Source organism: Anopheles coluzzii, chromosome 2, assembly GCF_943734685.1.
Source record: "Anopheles coluzzii chromosome 2, AcolN3, whole genome shotgun sequence".
Taxonomy (NCBI): Eukaryota; Metazoa; Arthropoda; class Insecta; order Diptera; family Culicidae; genus Anopheles; species Anopheles coluzzii.
This window is the reverse complement of record NC_064670.1, coordinates 22,226,135-22,252,008: the sequence shown is the minus strand read 5'-3', so window position 1 is coordinate 22,252,008 and position 25,874 is coordinate 22,226,135. Positions and strand designations below refer to the sequence as shown.

Sequence of the window (25,874 nt, the reverse complement as noted above, 5' to 3'; positions counted from 1 at the left end):
GTCAATCGCATTCAGTGTCCTGCTTTCCGGACGCAGATCGGTACATTATGCGTGCGTCCTTTCTGCAGTTTAATATTTTCCCCACACGCGGTTCCACGATCGATTCCACGGGACAACACACGGGACACTGGGCATGGAAAAGCAAAAATATTTTCTCACGCAACGCCCGTCCCGTCCGGACGCCGTCGTTATCCCTGCACCGCTGCAGGGGTAAGCAGCAGTCAAAGGAATTGGGTGTCCGGCAAACCCGTTGGGCAAGCAGCAGCAGCATTATGTGTGCCTCGAAGGGTCCGAAAAATTCCACCACACACGCACACACACAGAACGAGGGAACATCGGTATCGGAAGCGTTGGACAACGGAGATGGTCAGCTTGTGAGCTGTAGAAATAACACGCACGACACGTACGCGCTGAGGATGAGTTGCTTGCGTTTCCTTTTACGGATCTCTAACCGCTGCTCCCTAATGTCCGGCAAGTCCGCTTGCCTCAAGACTGAAAGGGGATGATGCCGATTGTGAAGCAAGCAGGCAAGACACGGACACGGACACACACACACACCAAGGGTAAGCAGATTGACCAGTGGTCATACAAAAAGGAACGAGGGCCGATCAGCAACGACACAGACCGTTGCCAAGAATTATGCAACCAGCTTTTTCGGGAAAAGCAAAATTATTTATGTTTATTTTTCTTGCTTCAGGAACTCGCTCTACACACACATCTATTTTCCCTTTTCACGGAGGGGTCAAACTCATCGAAAGGAAACGGCGTTTTGCATCTGCGTGCGTCGAAAGCCCAAAGGGACTCCTGGGAAGGAGGGAGAAAAGCATCAAAATTTGAATGCAATTTAAATATGCGCCCTGCTGTTGTGAAGGTCTTCCTTGCCGCATCAGCATCCTCCTGCCCAGGTCGATACATGCAAATCTTCTTTCTTGCCCGATGTGCCCGATGACCCCTCTATTGTGCTCGAGATGTCATCAAGCGCGCGCGCGAACTTCCATCATGGCCAGGAAGTTGTTGTTCTTGCAGGAAGATATTCTAATTTATCACTCCAACGGGATGCAGCAATAAAAAGGGGCAGGAAGAAGAAAGATGCTAAACTGCTTCTACGACGGAAGCTGCGGAAGATCATAAGCTGCGGGCAAAGGTCGTTGTCCAGAAGTTGTTGATGATGATGCTGCTGCATGATCGTTTGACCGTATTGGTCAACGGTTATGCCCGTGGTGGTAATTGATGTCAGGGAGCGGATATTCCAGATCATTTTTTGTTCCCAGTTCTTCCAGAAGGAGTTGTTGCAGTCTTTACATTTCCTTTGGAGTGTTTAACGTTGCATCTCGTTTCGCTGCAGGTCCCAAGAGGGGGGAGCAAGAAAGGTTAGGTCGGTACATGAGCATCTCCGTTGGTCGGTGGCTTAAAATGTGTGTCAAGGCACAACTGCAAGATTAGGATGTTGGCTTGTTGGGATCGTTCTATTCTCAGTAGTCGTTTAGCTCTAACAACTGGTTCTTTGGTTCTGGAAAGAATAACAGGCTTCACCGAAATGACCGTTGACCAAATGAAAGGTGCAATCTTTTCTACTGTCGAGACACATATTCCATATCCAATTACATGCCGAATTGTTATGATGCTTGTTGGAGATGGAGATGCGCTGCTTTAGTTGGGAATCACTCTATCTGCCCCGGTAGCTCTCAGAACCATTAACGACACCCTACCACACCGTGCTCTGTAGGTGCGATATACATCGAGAGAGGCTCAAGAGTGAAGACATTAAGTTTTATCGTCCACTTCAGATAGAGAAATGCCACTGTGAAACAAAAAAATATAAAAATAACTAGAATCGTATGCGCTTTTTGTTTTGGAGTGTCTCCTCTCCTCACTTCTAACTGATGCTGATGTAGAGCTCATTAGAAGTACAATCTCGGCGCAACCGCCAAAGCAACGGGTCAACAACAGCAACAGCGGGTGTGTGTGTGTGTGTGGGGCGGACTATAAATTATCCAAAAAACATTAACTTCACTCGAGCCCCTGAAACATGTTCTTGGGCACTTGCTCTCTCCCTCTCTCTCTTTCTCTTTCTTGTACGGAATTAGTCTTTCTACGGCGGGAAAACAACACCAGCCATCTCTCGAATGATGTCCAAGCCCTGATTTGCTTTATGAGGTTTTGCCACTTTCAAGCACCGTGGAGCACCAAGTGGTACCACTCAATTCGCGCTTTTGGAATGCCTTCTTTTTTGGGGATGGAACTAAGAGAGGTTTCTTTTGCTTCAGCGCTCTACTTCACCGCTCCGAAAGTCCTTTTTCTTTTCGGGGGGAGGAAGGGGGTTTGCCTTGTGTGTGTGTGTGTGCCGTGATAGCGAGCGGCAGACAGATAAGCAGGATAATTATTTTTAATTTACGACCTTTTTCTTCTGTCTGCTTTACATCGAGATATGTAACATAAAAATACGGTGGTTTGCACCGTCCACACCCTTTCTCTCTCTCTCTCTCTCATCCGAATCATAAGCGTACGATATTTCCACGGGGTTGCGGTGGCAAGCAAACCCAGCAAACGGAACCCGGCCGCAGAGAGATTCCGACGAATTTCGAATGATGATGACCTCCTGCTGGAATGTCGTGTCTTATGTAAGCACATGATAGCATCGCGATAAGGCACAACACACGCCTGTGTGTGTGTGTTTGCCTAGCGGGCTCTGGTCTGTGGAGAAAAAAGGTCTCTTAACGCGAATCGAACGCGATGCACAACACATATCATATCCGTCCGATCGATTGGGATCGCGCGCCGCAGCGTTCGAAAGGCGTTTCGTGATCGAGCTTTTTGCATCGGTCGTGACGTGACCACGTGGCGCTCGCCATGCCCGGCAGGAAGTTGTATCGCGTTTTCGGTTCCCGGCCCAGGGTACCAGGCCATGGCTTTCTCAGTGTCATGCTGCGCAATGGCGGGTGGTGGATGGCGACAAAAGGCAGTGTCTACCCCCTTGGTGGAATAGAACGTTTGTTTAACGTATCGATCTGGGGTGGAGCATACAGCACACCCAGTGGGAGAAGGTTATCGGGTGGGTAATTAATCATTGGCACAATTTTCTAAACTTCCTTAAAGCCCACTCGACCCCGGGGACAAGTGGCACTCGATCAAATGTAGAGCATAAATCGGCGGCCACATTCAAACGGGTTGCTTATCTACGGGGAGTTAACGGCAATCAATAGCGCAAATGCGAGCTCGGAAATGCGTTTGAAAAATTAGGTAAAGAAATAGAGAGCAATTGTTGAAATTGAAATAGTAATACACGCACAAAATCTGATTCCTTTTGTTTTTAATTTGGTGTATTCTACTATAAACTTCCTTCAACGAAACGTTTCCAAAACCTCTCCTCTTCCACGATGATCAGCGCATCGAAGGAAAGTTTGTTTGCCTGCCTTAATGCATATAAATTTGGCATGAAATTGCCATGCCCCCGCCTGCTGCCTGCCAATTCTCACAATCAAACGAGAAGAAGGGAACAGAAAAAACTCCACTAGAAAGCTTGCGCAAGAAAGTGCTTGTTTCCACGCTTGTTTAGTGCTGCGAAGCATATGCGCATGTATCGGATCCGCTATGCGGCAGAGCAATTGCATTCGAGCGCAAAAGACATATCATCCCGCGAAAGGGGGCAAGGAGGAGAGCGAGACAGCGTGGTTCGGGAATGACGGCAAAGATTGTTATCGCGGGCGCGGTAAGATTGGGCTCGGTTGTCACACAGCAGGCAAAAAGGCGCATATAATGGCTAACGCGCCTTTGCCGGGGGAACAGCGAATTCGTTCCTGGTTCGGTACGCCCCGCTACCCTTTTGCAGGATGATTGTTGGTTGTTTTGTGTTTTATGATGTGACCAATAATATGCATGTGTATGTGCTGTGTTGTTGTGTTTAAACGGCTTTGCAGCGAACGTCTGCCTCTTTGCTTGGGCACATCGCACGGCAAGATGGTAATCGAAGAGGAGGATTGTTTGAGACACCGATGGATAGATGGATGCAGCAGTACACTGGGTGAATGTTAAGTGCATCGCGAATGGTCGCGAATGCAATTGTCAGGATCGTGGCGACACCTGTTGTGCTGGCAAAGGGCATGCAAGCCCTACATTGTGTGAGTGGTTGTGTTCATGATGAACGAGGTCACATGCTGCTCGATGAACAGTGGACGTTTCGAACCATTAGGAAGCTTTCCCGAAAAGGTATCATTTCCAACTCAGAAACGCAAAAAAGGCGATTTTCTCACGATCACCTTGGATAGTGTGGCAACAGTTAACGTTTTTTTTCCTGTAATTATTTCAACAATTTTCTATCAGGATCGTCAACGTAAAACCTTCAAAAAAGGTAAAGCATAAACCTGATTACCTTTTGCTGAAGGAGACAATCTGAAATGCTGGCAACATTCCGTTGTACGCAAATACTTAGTTGCACCGTTTCCGCAGTGCCCTCACAACCAGCAGCGAGGCCCGTGCCCGTGAGAAACGCACCAACTTTCCCACCGACACACAGGCCAAACAGGGCTGTTCAGCAGTGTTGCAGGCGACCCAACACCGAAATTAAAAAACACTCACACACTCCCAAAACAGGTTAGACGGGAAAACCTTTCCAGCTACCTCAAACATGGACAACTATTTTTCAAACATTTCCACCTTTTTGCACCCAAAAAAGTAAGGCCCTCTCGGGGCACCTCTTGAAACGAGTTTTCTACGCTACCGGACCGGCGTGTTCGGGGTTCGGGGGACACTTGGAAGTGATTTTGGTAATTTTTCTTATTTACCTATTTAAGAAATGGAAAAAAAACGCACCATCACCGTCCAAGGACGCACGTCCTTGGAAAAGGATTAATCCATTTCGCCATCGAAGCCCGGGACCGGAGCGCAACGCCGGTTGTTGTAACCCGAATTACCCGAAATGCTCATTTCCCCGACCATGGCCGGAAGTTCAGGGGTCCAGTGTCGTTTTGAAATGGTTTTTTTCTTGGTCCGTCGACTTTTACAAACAAAATCCAACCCAATCCGTATGCACATACGTGGCTTTTTTACTCCGTCCCAAAGGTCATCAGTGTCAGCACCGGTCAGTTTGTGCGTTCGGGAAGGGGTTAACACTGTCCATTAGCAGCAGCAGCAGCAGCAACAGCAGAACGGAAAGGCTTATATGGGAGAAAATGTAAGTGTTTTTTTTTTGCTTTGCTGCTGCTCACCGTTGCGACTCATATCCGTTTCCTGTGGCGCTGTTGCAGGGAAACGCAGGAAAACGGCAAACGGTCACGGTGCGATGAATGACGCTGGCGAAAGCGATCGATCATAATATTTTAAATTAAATAGCCAAACGGTTTGTGAGAAAGTTTTCAACGCTTCTTTTTGGGAGGAAAAATGGGGGAAAAAGAGGGATGACCACAAGAAAAGTGGCAGTGGCGTTTGATAAGGGAGTGCTTGCTAGCTGACGAAGGAATTGTTTAACGCCGTGTGTTGTCTACAAGAAAATGGATTAATTTAATAAGAAACCTTATTCAACGGTTTTTTGGTGGTGAGAGCAAGCAAAACCAGATTTAAATGTACGATTTGGTTGCCCTAAAAATTGTATAACTGACGTTAGATGACTTTTTTTGAACGGTATGATTACATACGAATGTATGATTTAAAATCGCTCAAAAGACTGGTCCTTCTATGCAAAAAAAAAGTAATTTACCTCTTCACCTTCCCTTCCGGTCGATTAAAATCAATCCTTTCCCCCCTATCAACTGATATCTTCCTTTGCAAAACAAAATTTGCACCACTCTTCGCACCGGATTACCTCATTCTTTTCCTTCATTTTGCTCTTCAAAATTCAACCTGCTTTTTTTCAATTTAACCCAAAATACACACACACACACACACACACTTCCACCAACCGGAGTGGGATGTTGTTGCTCATTGTGCTGCTGTCAACCTTTTTTTGTTATCTCCACTTCAATGGCGTGCGCGGGCCCAGGCCCCATTCAATCAAAAAAGGCCTTGTGTCGCGTGTCGGGAAGAGGAAAAACCTCAAACCTCACGCTCACGTTCGTACGCAGCGCACGCACGCACAAGAAAGGAGTTTTTGTTTGCATACTTGGATACGGAAATCAGGTTCCACATCAGCAGAGGGCAGCATCCCGAGCGGCGTGCTGCATGCCCCGAGCATCCCGGTCACGAACTGACAGCACTTTGACATCTGTAACATTGCTGCTGCTGCTGCTGCTGCACTCCAGCAGCACTCTGCTCACTGGATGGACCGTATTTTCATCTCATTTCGCATCGCTTCCGCTACCCCGGGAAGGGGTTTCTTCCCCTTTTTTAATATTTTCCACCACAGCCACCGAGTCCCGGAGGCATCCGAGATGATGGCTTTTTTGTTGTTGTTGTTGTTGTTGTTGGTGTGTGCCATCCCTAAACCGACCCCGCTTCACCAGCATCTTGATCTTTGGTGCCCAGGGGTTTTGCGACATCACACACCCGGGGTCTGCCAAGATCATCATTAACCGGGGTTGTGTGTGTCTGCATCTCAGAAGAGGTCACTCCCGTCTGCAAGAAGTTCTATACGGGACGGGACGGAAGTTAGACAACTCGCCTAACCCCTAGCATCCCTCGGTCGCTTGGTTCCTCTCGTTTCATGCAGCTTCTTCTGCCACCATACAACCACAGAGTCTCTTGAAGGAAAGGGGTCCTGCACTGAAGGGTGAATGGAAGGATATTTTTCGGTAGGTTACACCGTTTTCCACGGGGCCGTACACGGGGCCGACGTTAATGAGTGCAAAAGTTAGCTCTTCTCATTTAGTTTCGCTCCGGGGTGATTGGATTCTCCGTACTTCCACACAATCACGTACATTTGTTTCAATTCACCGCTGCCCCCGGGTTTTTTTTCCATTGTTTAATAGTGGTGGTGGTGGTAATGGTGGAATAGTGTGTAAAAAAAGATGTTCAGAAAATATGAAACCCCGCAGGCGTATGTCTAATTCCAACCATTGAGGAAGAGGGTTGAAGGTGTTGCTAGGATACACGCACGAACGCGGCGGATGGTTCGCGTATACGCAAAATGGAAACATACCGTCAACGATCATCACTTTCCGGGCGCGAACCCCGTTTTCTCTTTGTCGCGATGTCTCCGATTGCAGTCACCATTGTTTGCAGTCTCCGGACAAGGGGCAGAGAGAGAGAGGGTGAATCGATCGGGGCTACAAATTGTGTTAACTCTTATACGAGCTAATTACGCACACTGCTGCCGCGTAATGGAATCGCGCTGCGGTTGGTTTCGAATTTTGAAGCGGGGCCTGAGGCGCTAACGCGTTTGGAGGACGGATGACGTGTGGTTTTTTAAATTGAAATATTATATTACATTTTCTTTATTTGTTTGCTGGGTAGTAGGGTGCATGATTTGAGATCTTCACTCCTGGACGAAGGGATTGGAAATCTGTGAGCCACTTCAGGCAGGTTGCGACTCTCCAGCCGGTGGCGTATCGCTGGAAGAACCGCTGGTTTGCGTATTTTCCTGAATCCACGAGTCAAACTCCGACACGCGCGTGTAGACATCCGGCACACCGATACCACAGTACCGCGTACCGTACGAAACGACGCCGGACAGCTGATTGTTGCACACCAGCGGACCACCGGAATCACCCTAAAAGTATGCAAGAGCGTTAGAAACACACATCCAAACACATTTCCCTATCTCCCCACAATCCACCTACCCCGCAAGCACCCTGCCCAACGCGGGTAAAGGTACAGATCTCGGTCGGGTTAACGGGCATGCCGCGCTCCCGGCACTGGTCGTTCGTGATCGTCGTCAGTTCCGCCTCCTGCAGGTCCTTGGGCGTCGATCCGACACGGATCGGCATGGTGTAGCCCCACCCGGTCAGCAGGCACGTCACACCACCCCCGACAAAGTCGGACGAGTAGCGGATCGGCTGCACGTTCTCGTTGAACGTGAACGCCTCCTTCACGCGCATCACGCCGATGTCGCTCCGGTTCAGCTCGATGTAGTCCGGATGGATCATGTACGACTCGAGGAAGTAGCGCGTACCCTTCGAACTGTCGTTCCGCAGATCGTTCGTACCGGCCACGATCGACATCCGGTTAATGTCCATCCCGTCCAGACAGTGGGCGGCCGTTACCACGTAGTACTCGTTCACGATCGAGCCGCCACAGTTGTGCATCCAGCGCTTCGGCCCAAAGCCAAAGAACGAGCTGACCAGCACCTGGAGCGAGATCTGGTACGGGATGCGCTCGTTAGCGGTCGTGCCACCGACGATCTTCGAGTCATCGGCTGCAGCGTTGGAACGAGGGAAGGCATCAAACGTTACTTGGTGGACGAAATCGGAACAGGAAATGAACCGCCCCAAAACCCAACGTAATGCTTACCCTGCGTTACGGAACATCCGACCGTAAGTAGGACAATCCACGCACCGATACAGCTGAGCGAAATCATACCGAGAGCTTTACTGTTCGTTCTCCGTTTAAGGGCCGCACACACTGCTAAAGATGGAACGAAGAGAAGAAATGAAGCACTGGCGTTTGCCGGTCCAAACAAAAGGGAATCGCACCAACAGGCGAACCGACTGTCCTCCTCTCAACCTACCGATCCGATCGACACGAACGCAATGACGAGTATACTGAGTGAGTGTCACGTTTAATTATATTTATATTGTTTTACGATACACAGCACCTGAAAATGGAATGCAGCCAGCGTGGGGTGGGTTCACTATCAACCGAAAACAAAAAACGGCACTGCAAGCGAGCGAACGATAGCAGTCCCCATCGGGTCCCCAGTTTTCCCGGTCACAGCTACTCCACACGGCGGTCTCTCCTTGAATTTATGGCCTACTGCCAATGTTCCGATTAGGCGCGGGAAACCACCGTACAATACCACCGCTACTGGTTGTACTGGTAGTAGGCGTTGAAATTTTAATTGTACATTTGCTTTTAATTTGTTCCAATTGTCACACCTGGTTGCGGGGTGGTTGAGGCACAGAATAGAACCCCGAACCTGGGCGTACACTTCGGTGTACTGGGGGTGGATCATCATCTCATCTTCCGGTATGAGATGTCTTCCGGGATGGTGAGTGTGTGTGTGTGTGTGTGTGTGGTTCTTCCGCATTTGAATTGGAATGTATACGGGTCGGATCGTATTGGCACGTGATCGATTTGCAGCACGTGTACGGCTTGCGATTCGTGGTGCAGACGGCTTAGCGTTTACCACACGAGCTGCAGACTATCGGATGGCCTAGAATTCGACAAGTGCCCGGAAGGTCATGGGTAACACACTCACACACACACGGATCGGACCGATTCATCAGTGCGTCATCATCAACGCGTCGCGGGCGTCATCGCATGGGGTTTGAATTGGTGCACCCTGCTCGGTGTGTCCCGCGGATGTCTGCCCACAATTGCGACGATATGCAAATGAGGGACACTGGCTCTTACTGCCGCCACCACTGCCCTATCATCCATAAGCACAAGCCGCACGATGCAACTCTGTCCCCCGTTTTTTCTTCATTTCAACAAATTGCATTCGCCTTGCGTTATCGGTGGAATGTGTGTAGTAACAAGCGGCTACCAAACCGAACCACCTCACAGTGGCCACCTTGAAGTGCGGGAGTTATTTATTTCAATGTCTACCATTAATTACTCGTCGAAAGTGATCGAAAATGCGCGATGTTGTGCCATTCTCGTGGCTTTGCTTTGCGGGCTCCGCTTGGCGTTAATTAGTGCATTGCACCACTGTGTGTGGCCAGAGTGTGTGTGCGGAATGTTGTGGTGAAATGCAATTTGCTGCTTGCGGGGTGAGTTAGAATTTATTTCATGCGTTGCGGGAATAAAACCGTAAAAACATTGGTTCACGATAGTTGTGTGTATCGTTTTTTCCCATTTTTTCCGCGTTAATAAGTGTTGATGGTGGTGCCGGTTTGCTTAGTTTGCCCGTTTCGACGTATCTGTCCCTCAATTGTGGTATTGTTTTGTAGAAATGTGGTCATAATTTAATTAGCAAAGTGTTTCTACACCGATTGCACGCGAGAACCTGTTTCTAGGTTCACCGAGAACAGCTGCATTCATTCGCTCGATCGCGATACTAATTATTTCATGCTTTTAGTCATTTCACTTGTGTTAAATCGATTGTTTAATCACTTTTTTTTGCATAAAAAAGCAAATCACTTACCTTGCGTTTAATTAGCACAGCTTAGCATGGATCAATCGCTTTTGTGCGAAGCCGTATGTCTACATTCGTCTACGACGTCCCGTTGCGCTTAATATCCATTTACCGATTGCTAACTCCAATGCAGAATTGCAAGAACCACCCATTCGCTTCACAATTAATATTCACGTTTGACCATTTTTGAATGTCATTTTCATTATGACCGCCCAGTAGTACTTGAAAATATGTTTTCATCCCATTTTCACTGCCCCGTCCCCGAATGCTCACCGGGGAACCCTTTTCATCGTTATGCATTGACTGCTGACTACTGCCACCACTTCCAGCTCGTGTTTGTTTTCCCTCCGTATTTTCCGTTCAACCAAACTGCTGGTCAAGGTCCTCGAAGGGAACGACTCGCCTACGCACCCGAGTTCGAGACCCGGTCGATTAGAGGGGGGAAAGGAATACACAGCAAAAGGGATACGTGGCTCGCAAGAAAGGAACAAAACGGATATTTGAAACCTATACACTTCGTCGCCTGCGGGAGTTTCCGCTTTTGTGTTTTTGCGGGTGTATGTGTGTGTGTGTGTGTTTGTGTGGGCAGGAAGCTCAGGAAGGGTGCTCAAGCGGGTGATGCTGGTTTAAATTATGACTTCAATAACGAGCATCCCGAGTAACATCCACTGCGAGGGGTTTTTACGGTTACCCCGGGAGCTGCTCTGTTGGTCAATTCTGCGGTGAACCATCGTTTGAGCCGAGGCCGAGCAGGAGGAACACATGCTTCAATGCATCGTCCCGGAGCGCCGCAAGAACTGAGGAGGTTCGCTGTCGAGCGTTGAAAGACAAAAGAAATCAACTTCAACATCCCGGACATCAATCCCGGTTGCGTTCGGATTTCTCAAAGGTGTCCCACTGGGAGCGCAGCCCCGGACGAGAGAGAGAGAGTGCATCAGCAGGCCGCTCTTTGCATTATTATTTTGACTTTTCATGACAACCCTAGAAACCTTATTGAGAGGCACAGAGGAATAGCTAGGAATGCATTCATTTCCCCGGGTAAGCCAATGAATGAAAAGGGCATGATTGTTTCTCTGCCGCACGCAAACGTCATGTATCGAATGTAACGAGTCAGTCAGTGGGTAGTTAGTACCTTCCCGGTTGTCCGAGAAGCACCGGAAGTGGTCAATGTGCTTGTGGCGTGATTGCAGTGAGGGCAGCAGTGATCGATGACCGGTATCCACTTACAACACAGTACACATGTCAGAGCCGTCAATGTCTAAACTACACCACCAATGTCCGTAGTAAACAGTCAACCCCGCAGCGTAGGACCTAGCTTACTGTTAGCATTGCGTGAATTTGATGATTATTGGAAATTATAGACCACCCGGTGCGGTGTATCGGAAAATAATAACCGAACGTGTTGCAATCCCGATGGTCATCCGTTGGTGACACGTAGAATTGAACAATTGGTGCACTTCCGCGTCCGTCCGGTGCCAGTGGAGGGTTCGACAGCAAACAAATCATAACGACTAATTGGGAAATAGTGCACCAGTTGAGCGGAAAACTCGAATTGCATGTCCTACAGCTAGTGTTTCATTTCCTGTGTGTGCGTGTGTCTCTCCCTCTCTCCCTCTCTCTCTCTCTTTATCGATGGCTTATCAGCTTTTCTAATGTATTATCAATATCATCATGCCACAGTGTGGTAATTGGAGCGTAATTGTGTGGCTTTTCCAGTGGATTTTGTAGCAATATATGGGTGCTTAATCGTGTGCGATAGGTAATTGTTTGTATAATGGAATGATGATTTCACGCTAATTGCAGTGCAGCAATTGAAATTTTAAATCCTATCTAATTATCTTTGAGCGGTTGGTTGTTATTGATTCACTGCACGTTTTGTGTTTGTGTGCAATTGAAGTTAATTGGTTTTGTTTTAAAATCGTCCGTTTACATCCATTTCTAATGAACTTGACGGTAGTTCCAATAGTCCAAAGTAGTGCCAGTTAATCTGGTTGTCTATTTACATTCTTAAGCACACATAATCGTGGATGACTTTTCTCTCCAAAATAACAAACAAAGTAACACAAAAAGGAGGTTTATGGTGATTGAAAACTCCGCGCGTTCAACACACTTAAAATTAAGCAAAAAAGAGCATCCGTCCTTAGCAAACAGTATCATGCTCGTATCGTATCGTATTCCTCCTTCCACAGCAGTCTGCTTGCGGCCTAAAACGGCAACAAAAAAGCCCAAACCAAGCCCGAAAGCTGCTGCAGAACAATAATCTGCCCATTGGCACGAGCGCACGCGCGCGCGCGATCCTCACAAAGATCAACAGTGCAGCAGCCGATCCTCACCAGTTGCGTGTTCTTTTTTACGTAAAAAAAACTCTCTGGTTCTCTCATTTTTATATCCTCGAAGAAAGGAACAAAAAAGCGGCACAAAAACACCGCCCAAAAGTCCTCCAAGCGAAACGACCCAAACGGTGGAACAAACAAACAAACTGCCAAACGGAAACTTCGATCCTGACGCCGGGCAAGGTAGAGAAGAAGGTAGAGAGTCAGAGAACCAAGAAAAAAAATAACAAAAAACACCCCAAAAGTGACAGCTCCGTATTCCTTGATCACTATCAGCTCCTATTTCCGTATTTTAGGCCGCCTGGCAGTTCCGGAACAGTTACGGTATGGTTTCGTTCTTTTTTTCCAGTCTTCTCCGGGATGGTTTGGTCCATTATTGATGCAAAGAGGAAATGATGGAATTGAAAAAAAAAACCCGGCCGCTTTCAAAAGTCATACAAAAGGGCCCCGGGTGTGCCATACCGGGTTGGTTTTATGGCCCTGGTTGAATACTAGCTAGCATGTGTGTGTGTGTGTGTGTGTGTGTGTGGAGTAGTCACCGGAGAAAAGTGAAATCTAATTAAAAAATATCAATTCTTTGATTGACAGCATTTGGAGACGCTCGGTGTCGATGTCGTCTTTGATCTGGACAAGCAAAAAAACATAATCATAAACTCCATTATGCTGCTTCTGCATTGAGTTTGTATTGAGTTTCGACCGATAGACGTCTCTTCAGTTGTGAGCCTTTGCTCATTGACCTGCCTATCGCCAAGCAAAAGGTAGGCTGTGTGTGCATCTGCGTGCAAACTTTCCCGCACAAAGGTAGTGTCGCGCGTAAAAGCGCAAATCAACTGCGCAAATGGTGCAATGCGGTGCAAAAGGTTTACGTAGCCGGCCGCCGCTCATCAAAGATGCCGTCATTGACACATGGAAAAGGAATGCAATTGGTTCGCTTGGAAAAAGACCAAAAAATCTACAAACATATGAACCGAATCATAAAGTCAGGATATTTTGGCGCATTTTTACGTTTTTCTAAAGCAAACCATAAATTTTCCTATTGATTTAGCTTTCCAAAAAAACTGGTTTGAATTGAAGAAATTCCATATGTGCAACCCTTTTTGCCTTTATGCTTGCTGGGAAATTGTTTAACCAGAACAGAACGAACCGTTTTTCCACTCTCTTTCTTTAAACGCATAACTTTTCCTTAATGTCAATAAGTCAACGACAAACACTGAACAACGTGCTTTCTTTCTCTCTCGCATCGCCTTAGCAGCGTGCAACGCTACTTCGTCCCGATGAGAATCCATTTCCGAATGGAGCATTATAATAAATGACCAGTAATTTTAAACTTTACTCCGTAGGAAAATATTTTCTTCAATCCATTCTGTGCTTCCCGTTGCCCAGTCGCTTGCAAATGCCAAACATTATCATACACCCCGGTTTACCGGCACATTTTACCGCTTTCTGTGTCTTCCCCGAGAACGAAGCGTTAGGGGCAGCCCGACACACCAAAAGTACCTCGTTACTGACCGTTCCGTTCCTTAGAAAACGACGTCGACGTCTGTCTTAGCATCGTCCTTGCCCCCGATCCACGGAGCCGTAAATGTCCTTTATGGGTCCCCGTTCCACCGAAGACGAGAAAAGGTATGCGGCTGTGTGTCTTTTGCTTACAGAACATACCGGCCACTGGCCAAGTCCCATTTTCGGACAATCATCGTAATGCATGTGTTTCGGTGGTGACTTTAGCATTTTGGGTCGGTTGAAGGAAGGTATTTGAAAAGTTCTTCCCCCTGTTTGCCAGCGAGCCAAAGAGGAGAAAAACGAAACATCCTTCCCGCCCTGCGAGTGTCGTGTCCCGTCCACTCGGGTGTGCTCGATTGTCTTTTGTGTGTGTGTTCCCTGAAGCCTCGGAGAAGGATGAGGAGTGTCCGGCGAGGAGGAGGAGGGTGGTTTTTAGGGTTATTAATTTGTGTGAATATTTCCCATCCTTAGTCCTCTCTTCTTTGAAATTCCCGCAGCCCCGCAAGGAATGTGCATTTGATGATACTGGTTGCTGTGCATGTGAGGGTAATTATTAGTGATTTTCTCGCATTCGAGCTGTGTTGGAGGAAACTTATTGATACGGTTGTACGCATTGTGCAGAGGGATGGACAGAAAGTATTCGAAAGGTGTAATAAATTGTATGCCCTTTAACTGGTATCGTATCAACACACGGACCGAAACCCGCACACACATCCCAGGGTCGGTTGGTGTGGCTTGCCGATATAAAACAAGCCGTTTTGCTAATCACCGTTTTTCGTTTGTGTGCGGAGTTTTTCTATTTTCCAGGGCGACCCAGCCATCCAAAGGATGTCCGAGTGATGGGTGCGGATCCTATCGTACCATATAAATCATGAAAAAGTTCGCCTCGGAGTACATTATTTATCCTTTTGGCAAACGGATGACAACGGTGGTTAGTTTCGTTTGTTTGTTCGTCGAAGGAAAGGACGCCTTATCCGGGGTTTTAAATCGCCTGCGCCTGCCTGCTAGCCCCGGTAATGACACTGCTTGTGTTTTCATTAAGGTTTTATAATGTTTAAGCAACAAACCAACTGATTGAATTACCTCCTCCTTCTTGCTGTTGTTCCTTGTGGTGTGCCAAGGAACGAGCAAGTCTTCAACTTATGCTTGTTGTTTCCAAATCAATTCCATCTTAATACCGCAAAACAAAACAAAATCAGTTGAAAGATTATTCTTGCACTCTGAAGTTTTATCTTACAACAGCTCTTCAAGCGGAACAACATCACCCTCCCTCACCCGTACTGATTATTATGCCATAAACGAAGTGCCATTAATTAGTGCCACGGCACCGATCATCGGGGCAGCGGGTTCGCTGCCGCCGCTCAAAAACTTCCGCCGGTTGACAGATAAATGTTACAAAGCCTCAAAGCCTGCGCTCCCGGACATCGGGAAATGAAATAAAATTAATGAATATTCAATCCACAAAACACCGCAACGTGGCGTGGCCCGTTACTTCTGCTCGCGCTAATTGTTGACGCGCACTAGCACACAGACAGACAGACAGGCAGGCAGGATGACGCCGCGTTCGTATCCTTGAAGATTTGCCATGGATACCGGCAGCACCGCATGGTGCAGTGGTGATAATTAATACCTCGCCTTGATGGTTGCCTTCATGCACCGAAAACACCTAAGCACATCACACGCCTCGACACTCTCTCTTTCTTTGATCGCTGTGAATTGATGAGATTTTTCCCAAAAAGTGCGTGTTGTTGAGTGTTGTTTTGTTTCGACCGTTTGTAACATTTTCACTACACACAAAACGCGAACGCGTGCTTCCTTTGACACTCGATACGCTTGTAGATACATTGCGTTAAGTTTTTGCGCCACCTTTCTACCTTTTCCCCACGCATTCGTTTAATTATTTCTTAAAATCATATGCAGCCTCATGGTGCCCTATCTCTCTCTCGCTCTCTCTCTCTCTTCCTCTTACTCTCTTTCTTTCTCTCTTTGCTCTTTTTCGAACGGAAATTATGAAATTCCCAGGCCTGTCTTCACTCCCGGAAAACGATGACGACGAATGTGTTTTATCGCTTCGCTGCAGTCTCTCACATAAATAACGATTTGATATAAGACCACGGATCCACCCAGTCTGTACGCGTGTGTGTTTGTGTGTACGCGCACATGGGTGGGTGGAGGGTTTCGCCCAAACGCCCCTCGGATGCGATTTTGCGCATCAAGCCGGTCGGGCAACACGAAGCGGTCGAAGACTAATTTTCAATTGAATAATTTCATACTTCATTAGTGCGGTACGGGAAGGCAAAACCCGGGAAGCATGATGATGATGATACTGCTGAGATTCGAGTACGGAAACTTTGTTCCTTCCCCGTTCGCGAAACACACACATACGCGGTGCACATGGGGGCATGAAGGTAAAAGGCGCGCGCGAGCTTGAGAAGGAAGTATTATGACAGCCATAATTCATTCCACGCCCGCTTCTTCGGTCAAAGGAAAAGATTAAGAAAAAGGGGGCCCCCTTTTGTTCTGTTCCATGCCGTGCTGAAGCGCAGGGAAAAAGGGTTTCCGGGGCGTTTCCTCCGAATCCTCCTCGGCACACCATCGGTTTACCCGCAAATCGCACACTTTGGAACAAATAATGCTACATCAATTAGATTTATTTATTATTTGCGTACGCCGATGGGGCTTAGCCACAACCACCGTTTTATTATGCCTGCTTTCTGTGTTCTCCCCCCCCCCCCCAAGCATAGGAAAAGGGTTTCCTCCGCATATGTGTAAGGTGAATCTCGACGGGTTCGGGTCGATTGCCTCCCCGCGCATATTAGAAAGCAATGAATCAGTCAACAGTGGCCTACGGGGACGTTCCGGATTGGTTTTTTTTTACTTTGCTTTGTTCCTGAAGCCAAAGCCTTTGCCTTTGCCGAGCAAGCCCCCTTCCGAACGGGTTGGGAGTCCCTCGGAGCAAAAGCAAATCGAAACATCGCTGTATGTTAAAAGCAGGTTAATAGCGGGTTGAAAATGAATGTGGCAAGAAGGAAAGAAAAAAAAACAGTACCTTTCTGACCCTCCGGGGGCAGGCCGGTACGCAAAACCGAGTTAATGAATTGTCAACTTCATCGAACCCAGAAGGAAGCAGACACACGCGGACCGTCGCGTGTTTTGTGAGTTATGGCATCGTCAATAATAATCTGCAATTCACACGCCTGCGGGCAGCGGGAAGACGCATATTTTAAGGATTTATCGCTTCTTACGAGCATCCGCGAGAAAGTGTGTGTGTGTATGTGTGTGGGTTTGTTTGTGTAAAGAAAAGAAAATTAAGACACTGGTTCACCGGAGCAGACACACCAGCCAATAAGAAAAAGTGTCAGCAAATCATGAATAAATTAATTATGATGTTGTTTCCACGTCGGTTACGGCACCGCACAATGACCGCACCACGTGATGGTGTGTAATTTTCCGCCAAACAGACACTTGGAAAAATATCAATTATTGCAGACCACAAACACAGAGTGTGAAGGAAAATGTCTTTTCTTTTGCGGTTTCATGAAAAGAAAAACACAAAACCCGTGGGTCGTGGCCATACGCTAAATGATAATTGCTATCGTCTGCTTCCGAACAGGCTCGCCTTTCCCAGGTTGATGCTGCCCGTCTTCCCGCACCAGCCCGGATTTATGATTAATATGCTAATTTTCGGTGGAAATTAATGATTACCCCTGCATCGTTGGAGCGGGAGTTTTTTTTTTCTTTTTGCTACTTTCCTGCGCTTTGTTTGCCGCCGTACGCACTTTTCTTTGCGCGATAAATCTTAAAGACAAAGCAGTTAGATGAGTAAACCACAGCACAAGGAAAACGCACACACAAAAAAAACGCCACCAACGAAAATGAGAGTAAACGAACTGTGTGGCAAGCGTGGCCGCAAGTGAAAGACAAGTGTGTTATTATTTTTTAATTTAATTTGACTCTTTTTATCAGCGCGTTACATTCCCGGGGGAGAGCTGCTCTGGGAGGCTAGGCTGCGTTCGGCGCCTCGAGGCGCCTGCTACGATTTAGCCGTTACGATCCATCATCGTACGCACGTGGTAGCGTGGTAGCGGCGATGTTTCGTGTACGAGATGCGGGTTTGGCAACACTGCTGCTGCTGCTGCGCCTGCTGTTGCGCTGATGCTGGCGTTGCTTATCGCGTGTGTAATTAGTTCCACTTTCGTTTGTCACCCAGCGGGGGAAAATGGGAGGAGAGAGAAAAAAAGTCATTTTCTGGTGCGACAGTCAGTGAATTATGTTTCAATTATGAGGTTCCTAATTTCTTGCCAGCACTGGCTACTTCACTATCTTAATTACTGCATCAAAAGGTGACCGTTTGGGAAGGCGCAGAGTGAGGCGCATTTTCGTCGAAAATTGTAAATTTTTGCATTCATTTTTTATAGTCAACGCTACAGTTTTCTTCCTTTTAAAAAAGGATAAAAGTGGATTCAAAATTCAATTTTCTTTGCAAATGTCAAACAGAGAAACCTTTTTCCACTCCCCATTGGCCTTCAACCCACCCGGTTGAAGGTTGAACAATCACGCTTCTAATGACTTTTTTAGGACGTTGCCCCCTGGCTGGCTGACGTTGCTCCTTTCGGGCACGTCCATCCGTTCCGGTTAGGAACGCAAAGGAAGGAAGGTCGAAGAACAACAACAAAAAATGCAGGCCAAAAATGCCAACCAACCGTGTAGTGTACCACCCTCGCTCGGTATCCGCTTAATCCCAACAAAGTTGTCCTTTAAAGTACCCCGCCACACAACGGCTCGATATCATTTCACGACCGTACGCCCAATTTGATTTGATTTGTGCCTTAATTTCTTTTGATATTTTTTCCTACAATTTGTGCGTGTGTGTGTGTGTGTGTGTGTGTTTGAGGCACAAGAGGAAGCAAAAGAAAAGGGTGGCTTTTTGTGGTTTCTGGTTGTTTTGATGGTCCTGTCCTAATTTTTTGCGGTAGCTGGATAGGACAATCCCTTTAAATCTACCTTGGAGTTAAAAGCGTATAATCCAGTTCTGGATTTGAATGAATGGATAAAAGAATATTTTGAAGCTAAAGCTAAATTTGTGTTTAAAGTTTATGCTTAGAACGGTGTGGTGCTCTTAAACGTAACAATGGTAGATGAACTTCCACCGAGATGGAGAAATAATACGGTACGAACGTTATTTTCGTATAAAGTGCAACTATAACTCTGAACCATTGCCCATTGGTGGACATAAAAATAGATCCTATTTGAAATTCTAATCGTTTCTCTCTCTCTTACCTAAACACTCACTTCTATTTCAAGACATTTGCAGAAAACATTCAACCACGTTTCCCGACCCATGGAAGGACAGTTCAAAAAAGCAACCAAAAAGACAGATACGATGTGATACGACACCTCCTCACGGAAACACGGAATCGCAAGCAGTACCGTTCCTACTCGAATGAGGTTTAGGTCGTTGTCGGCATTGTTTTTTTGCAATTCTAAAAGGTTTGGTAACATTTGTATGCCTCCTGCCCGGTGTATGCACTTCTTGCCAGAGCCACTGCCACTGCTTCTGCCACGAATGACCGTACAGGACCTTTAGCGCGCGTTTGAAGAAATTCGATATCCTTAAGTGCAATGCAGGGCGTAAAGAGTGGAAAAAACACTCCCCGATGCCATTTGGACACCATCAGCTTGATGGCAATGGTCACACTTTAGGGTATGCCACCGTATATACTACCCTTCCCTAGCCCCCCCCTCCCCCCACTCCATCTAAATGTCCTGTTTCTGCAATCGGAGCGAAAAGTTCATAAAGCCAACAGTTGCGTTCGTGTTTTCTCTGTCGGATCACTTTCGGATATTGATGGTGACGTGCAAAACAAAACTCCTGGCACCACAAAAAATTGCACCACATACACAAAAAACACTCACACATATATTTGACACCTCCCCGTACTTGTTGGCCAATAAAATAAATGTGACCATCGACGGCACTCTCTCTCTCCCGGTGGCCCCTCGGTAAGGATATGCTGGCCCATGGTTAAGTGACACTTCATCGGATCATATTTTATTGCATTCGAAGGGCTGCGTAAGAGCGGGCGTGGACAAGGGGTCAATCAAATACTCTCTCCCTCCATTTTCGTGGGGCTGACGTAGGGCAGGATGATCCTCCCTTCTCCTTCTCCATAGCAGTAAGGAATCAATTTGACGGCGGTCTCGTTTCTGTGTTAGCAAAGTGTTTTATTTATTTGCCACACAAACGCGTCTGGTTTGATTTTCGATCAATTTTGTCTGATTTTTTTTGTTTCCATCACAAAGTGGGATGAAAGGGACGTAAAAAAGAGGAACAATATTATTGGATCGACTGCTGCTTATTGTTTGCAGACAAACTGGCCTGTGTGTGTGTGTGTGTGTGTGGAGGGGACGTTTGGGCTGTGCATATTCATGATAAGACATTTGTTTTACATTTGTCTTCCCGGGGAAGCGTTCCCTTCACACTTCGCCTATTGATTAATCGTATCAAGTAGAACGCCAAGTAGGACGTGCCTTTTAATGCAGGGAGGGAGGAGAACATTGCATAAATTCCTATATTTTGGAAAGGTCCCATTGCTTTTACAATGCTGTGCTACCATCAGACGCACAATGCACCTGGAACACCTTGACCAACAGCACAGCAGCCCACTAGCCAGTGGGAAGGGAATTTCAAATCATTTTAATCGAAAACGCATCCAAAAGCTACGTGTTGTCCACCAATGACACCAACAGTTCCATCAATCACCGTTGAAATGAAAGCAATTTGCCAAATTAGCTTCCAGTCAAACAAACGGGGAGGAACGAAGGAACGAACTCTTCCTTTCAGCAAATGTCCCGTGAACCCAACCAACCGTTCATCCTTTGTTATCACTTTCACTTCGAAAGGAGTCTCCGGAGAGGTGTCCCGGGTGATGGTGGTGGTGGTGATGGTTCCTCCTTGGAAGATACCCAAAACTGGCCCGTACAAATGCCCAAAACCGCCCAACTGCATCGCCTACGAGTAGGATCGTGTTTGATTTGCATTTGATTGATGATGGTGTGGTGTGGTATTTCGCAATTGAATTTTCTGCAGTCCAGGCCGTACAGGCCAGCGTACTGCAGCCAGCACCAAAGCCCGAACAATGCTGTGGGTCAATATTTGAAAAGGAACCCCACGAAGATGTAACACCATCGACTATCGATCGTCGAAACGCCAGGGAAAAAGGCTTTCTTTCCGGTCAAGCGGGCCCCTGTGGGAAAAGTCCTTATCCTTTTCACCACAGGACAAGTCAAATATTAACACTGAGATTCGGAGATTGCAGGAAGGAAGGATGTGCATGCAAAGACCTATGCAAAGACAGGAAGGGAATCCTTCTTCCCACAAGCCGTACGTATTACACTACAGCTCTACGGCTGCTACCGGTTGGTCTCGCAACAGATTCTACCGCTGCTACTGCAGAATCTGGCCCGGCAAGAAATGGCTTAAATTATGCACTGATGCCCGGGTAACCGGTGGTCGTCCCAGTTTCGGATTGGCCCCCGGACCGACGAGCCACAAGGTGTCCCAAATCTAATTTACATTTCCCGCAAATTGAATATCTTCTCCCCGCGCGCGCGCGCTTGGTTGGGGAGTGTCTTCCACGACTTTGTCAGTGTCCAGTGGCTGTTGTCGGTTTGTCCAAGGGCAGCAGTAAAAACAAACGAAAGAAATCAAAACCAACACACACAAAAAAACCGCCGCAACTGTTATGAACCGAATATGACAACGATACACTTCTCGCCGTCCGCAAAAAAGGTTTGGGCGGCGGCGATGACACGACGATGACGAGGTGCCAAACTGGGCCCCGGGGCCGGTGAAATGATACGGACGAAGACCGAGGGCATGAATAATTTATAAGGTCTGCACACTTAAATTTAAAGAGACCACTGCCAAACAACACCTTCGCACACCCGGCAGCTAGGTGAGGTGGCTCGTGTTCTAGCTGGCCCCCCTGTTGGCGCGTTTTATGTTTTACTTTGTTGCGCTTTCGTGGCTGCGCTTTTGTGGCGCAAAGCCGTCAAGCCGACCACCTTGGGGAAACAAAAATATGCAAGGTGGTTGTGGTTTGTATTGTTTCGCTCCTTAATGTCCTGCTGGGAGAAATAGCTTTTAGCGGTGGGTGATGATTTTCACTGCCGCGGCTTGATATCTAGCCTGACTTCAAAGCCATAAACAATGAAAGGGCGAAAGGCTTTCTTTCTCGGTTTGAAGGGCTTTTTTAGTCATTGAAGTGTGCGTCTTTTTGAGATAAATAAATAATATTTAAAGAATTTTAAATCGATTTATTGAAAATCTGGGAAAATAATTTGCAGTTATGACTTCGCTTATGATCAAATGCACCCCTAAAAAACCCCTTTCGTGGAATGAGAATTGAACCCGTATCTTAGCAACCATCAAAATACACACTATTCCAGCTTCTCACTTACACCATCGAATCTGAGACTGAATGTAGCAGTGAATTTCAATTTGATTTTACAGTCGTTGCCACCTAATTTTGGCTCTAAAGCATCTATTTTTGACTCTAACGCACCTATTTTTGTCTGCAAGTCACCAATTTTTGACTCTTGTAGGAATCATGACAATTTTACAAGGTATTTAAGCAGATTTTTAACAATTGTTATTCCACATCTCATAAAAAAATACAAAAACTGTGTAAATTGATTGTATCTTGAGAAAAATTTTGAAATTTAAGAAATTCTACAGCTTTTGCTTACAGCTGAAAATACATGCAAATTTTTTTCACTCAATTAAAACTTCCAAAATTGGCAAAAAAATGTTTTATTTTAAATGCTATCAATAAAATGATTAACTACTTAAAATTATTTCAACCATTTCAGAACACACAGCTTCACAAATTACGTAAAATTTTGTAAATAAAGCGGTTGACTCACATTCAAAAATTGAGTTAGAGTCAAAATTGCAACGACTGTAACGTACGTACTCTCCTTTTACTCAATATTAGTTGAAATTACTTCAAATAGCTTCCATTTTACCAACAAACCTCCATACGTTCCGGTACCTATTTTTCATCCCATTTGCCCCCCCCCCCCCCCCACGCCTGTTCTTGCGACGTTCTTGCGCTAAAATCTCATCTAAATGCTTTACCACCGAACAACGATACACGGTACTATTCCCCCCGTGGGAGTTTATCACAATGAAAAGCAATACATTCGTCAGACAAATCGCTCGCGATTTGTACAACAACACAACGCATCGTTTGCTGGTTTGTGTAGTATCATTGTCATTACATACTCGGTGGTATGGAGTCCCCCATCCCCCCTCCTCCATCACACAAGTCTATAAATTTGTCAACCCTCTTGTTCCATCCCACACGGTCGGTCGTATGTTTACATTTCATTCGCTTCGTTGGCGCATCGGAAGACGCTGGCAGAACCAGCATTTTCTCATACTGCTGGCTCTGCTTGCTGGCTCGGTTGGCTTGGGTAAGGGCGAGAAGCCAAACACACCATCATAAGCATAATCCCGCCGCCTCCGCCCGTACCGCGACCGTGGACCGTGTTCCTTGCCCGAGCCGAATTGAAATAATTTACATCAAATCGTTCCCGCATAAAGCACACGCATAGGCTCGGGCAAGAAACGGGGTGAATGGCTTTACGGCCGCGAACGGAATGATATCGTCTCACACACACACGTATACGGTTTATCGAAGCGATCGCGATGCCCGGATCGAGCATCGAGGCGGGGTTGTAACAAAATTAAATAAATAATTTCCAAGATTAACAAAGACGAATTGAAATTCAAACATTTTCATTATAAATTACCGTACCCATTAATTTATGTTGCACGTGTGTGTGTGAGTATGTGAGTAGGTCCCCCGATTTGAACGGGTTGTCCCCGGGTGCGCTTTTGTGCGCGGATTGGATTGGTTTATGTAAGAGCGTTTTCGGTTGGGTTCTCTGGGTTCAATCCGCAGTCCTGCAGTCGTGGATACGCCATTGTCCGGTCCTTGGTTGCATACATTCCTGACGATGATGGTCAGGAAACTGCGATCTTAGCGGCCGTGTGGAACCGGGGCAAACATGGAGCAATGGCGGAGAGTGAATGCGCGAATGTTACGCCAGACGATCGTAAGTTTGTCGTGCGAAGAAAGCACATGCATTTGACGTTAGTTTATTGCCGGTGCGTTGCAGTGAAGGTAGATTGTTAATTGGATGTGATATGATTGGGGAACATTTCTATTACCGTGTGTATTGTGTGCAAGGTACAGCAGCTGATGACTGCTGCTAGAAGGGATTATTTTAAAGTAATTTTTAATAATAATAAAATTGCTTAGAAATAATCACTATCTTCTTGTATCATTTGTACCCTTTTCCTACTGCAAAATGCGGCAATTGTTCCCCTTTTTGAGCAAACCGTAATTAATGCTCAATAATGTGTACAGTACATTGGATAATAATGACACGACGAAACGCACCATTTACCAACCAAACGTCGCGCCTTCTCTCTCTCTCTCCGTTCAATTCCGACTTTGAGGCAATCATTTCAACCACAAACACCGCGGAAAACCCTCCTAGACAAATCAACCCCTTTATTTCCGCACAGCCGAATGCTGTAGGTACACTGGTGGACATAAAAATAGGAACTTTTTTCTGTGACCGAAAGACATAGTTCTTGTCAGAAATATTTGGTAGCCCTGAAAAGGACTGTTTAAGTGGTTGTTGGGAGGAGGTGTTGCGGTGTTCCACAGAGCGAAAACACATTCTAACGATCAATGTGGTGACCGTTAATCGCTATCACTTCCTGACAGCGTTTGGCCATATCGCCGATGAGCTTACGGCATTCGCTTCTGGGTATGCGTTTCCACATAGCCTTGCAGCGTCTCCATAGATCATCGGCTGAACGTGCAGGCTGGTTCTTTAGCTGATGCTTGCGAGTTGACCACAGATTTTCAATCGGGTTGAGGTCAGGACTCAACGCAGGCCACGGTAGAACTTGTACATCCTTTATTCCACATCCAAATTTTTTTTCCTATTTTTATGTCCACCAGTGTACCTTCTTCTGGCTCCCTTTTTTGCGGAAAAAACGGAAGGTGCACACAATATTTCAAAGCTGTCACCATTTATTGACTGTTTTCCCCCTCTCTCTCTCTCTCTCTCTCTCTCTCTCCCGATTTTTGCGCAGTGGTTGTGTCGCGGTTCAGCAGGAATTTGATATTCGCCCTCGCCCAAGATCTGATGGGACAAATGGAAGGAACCGCGTGCTGATTAAGATTGCAACTCGACCTCGACTCGACTGCGTGGACGATACAAGGCGAGCGCGCGCGCGAGGTAAGACTAATTAATGACTAATAAGACATTTGTTAACCCAATCCTTGGCATTTTTCTAAGACATAAAGAGAGAGAGAGAGAAAGAGAGAGAGAGAGAGAGAAAGAGAGAGAGAGAGAGAGAGAGAGAGAGAGAGAAAAGAAGGGTTTTGGGGTTGAGAACAGCGAGTACGCGCGGCGTGAATTTCCTCCGTTCCAACACTTTAATGTCTGTTTTTAATTTCTGTTTCATGTTGCATTTATTGCTTGCTTTTATTAGTTCGAATGTGGTCGCGTCTTGCGCCCGGGAAGAAAAAAGGGTATACCTCATTCCCCCCTTCAAGCTTATCATTTCAGTTTTGCATAGCAAAAAGAGGAGGAAAAATTCGACATCAGCCCGCGAAAAACACTCCACCACAACGGGCGACTGTCTTGCAGTAAAAATTAAACCCCGTTTCTCACTGATAATACTTCGTTTTATGGCCCGCGCCGAATGGTTCCTGGCCGCCTTTTGCTTAGCCCACCCATTGGCAAGCATTTTGTGGGGTAGGGGTACACCAGCTGGCCTAAATTAT

At 46.6% G+C, this 25,874-nt stretch overlaps 2 protein-coding genes across 3 annotated transcripts in view; one reads left to right on the top strand and one right to left on the bottom strand.

The window, feature by feature from the left end:
• Positions 1-6,657: 6,657 nt before the first annotated feature.
• The window catches only part of LOC120948091 (calmodulin), a 100,805-nt gene continuing 81,588 nt past the window's right edge, over positions 6,658-25,874 (top strand). Inside the window, exon 1 of the mRNA XM_049606486.1 lies at positions 6,658-6,667. The gene's annotated coding sequence lies outside the window, so the exon portion shown is untranslated. The remainder of the gene's footprint in view (positions 6,668-25,874) is intronic.
• LOC120953311 (chymotrypsin-1-like) lies at positions 7,330-9,551 on the bottom strand. Of its 2 annotated transcripts, XM_040373120.2 has the most exons (4): positions 8,597-9,551; positions 8,380-8,493; positions 7,710-8,284; positions 7,330-7,639 (listed from the first exon to the last, which is right to left on the bottom strand). In XM_040373120.2, the coding sequence occupies exons 2-4, from the start codon at positions 8,444-8,446 to the stop codon at positions 7,445-7,447; spliced, it is 837 nt and encodes a 278-aa protein (XP_040229054.2). In that variant the 5' UTR covers positions 8,447-8,493; positions 8,597-9,551; the 3' UTR covers positions 7,330-7,444. The 2 variants fall into 2 exon arrangements, with proteins under 2 accessions (XP_040229054.2, XP_049462444.1); XM_049606487.1 differs by having other exon boundaries at positions 8,380-9,551.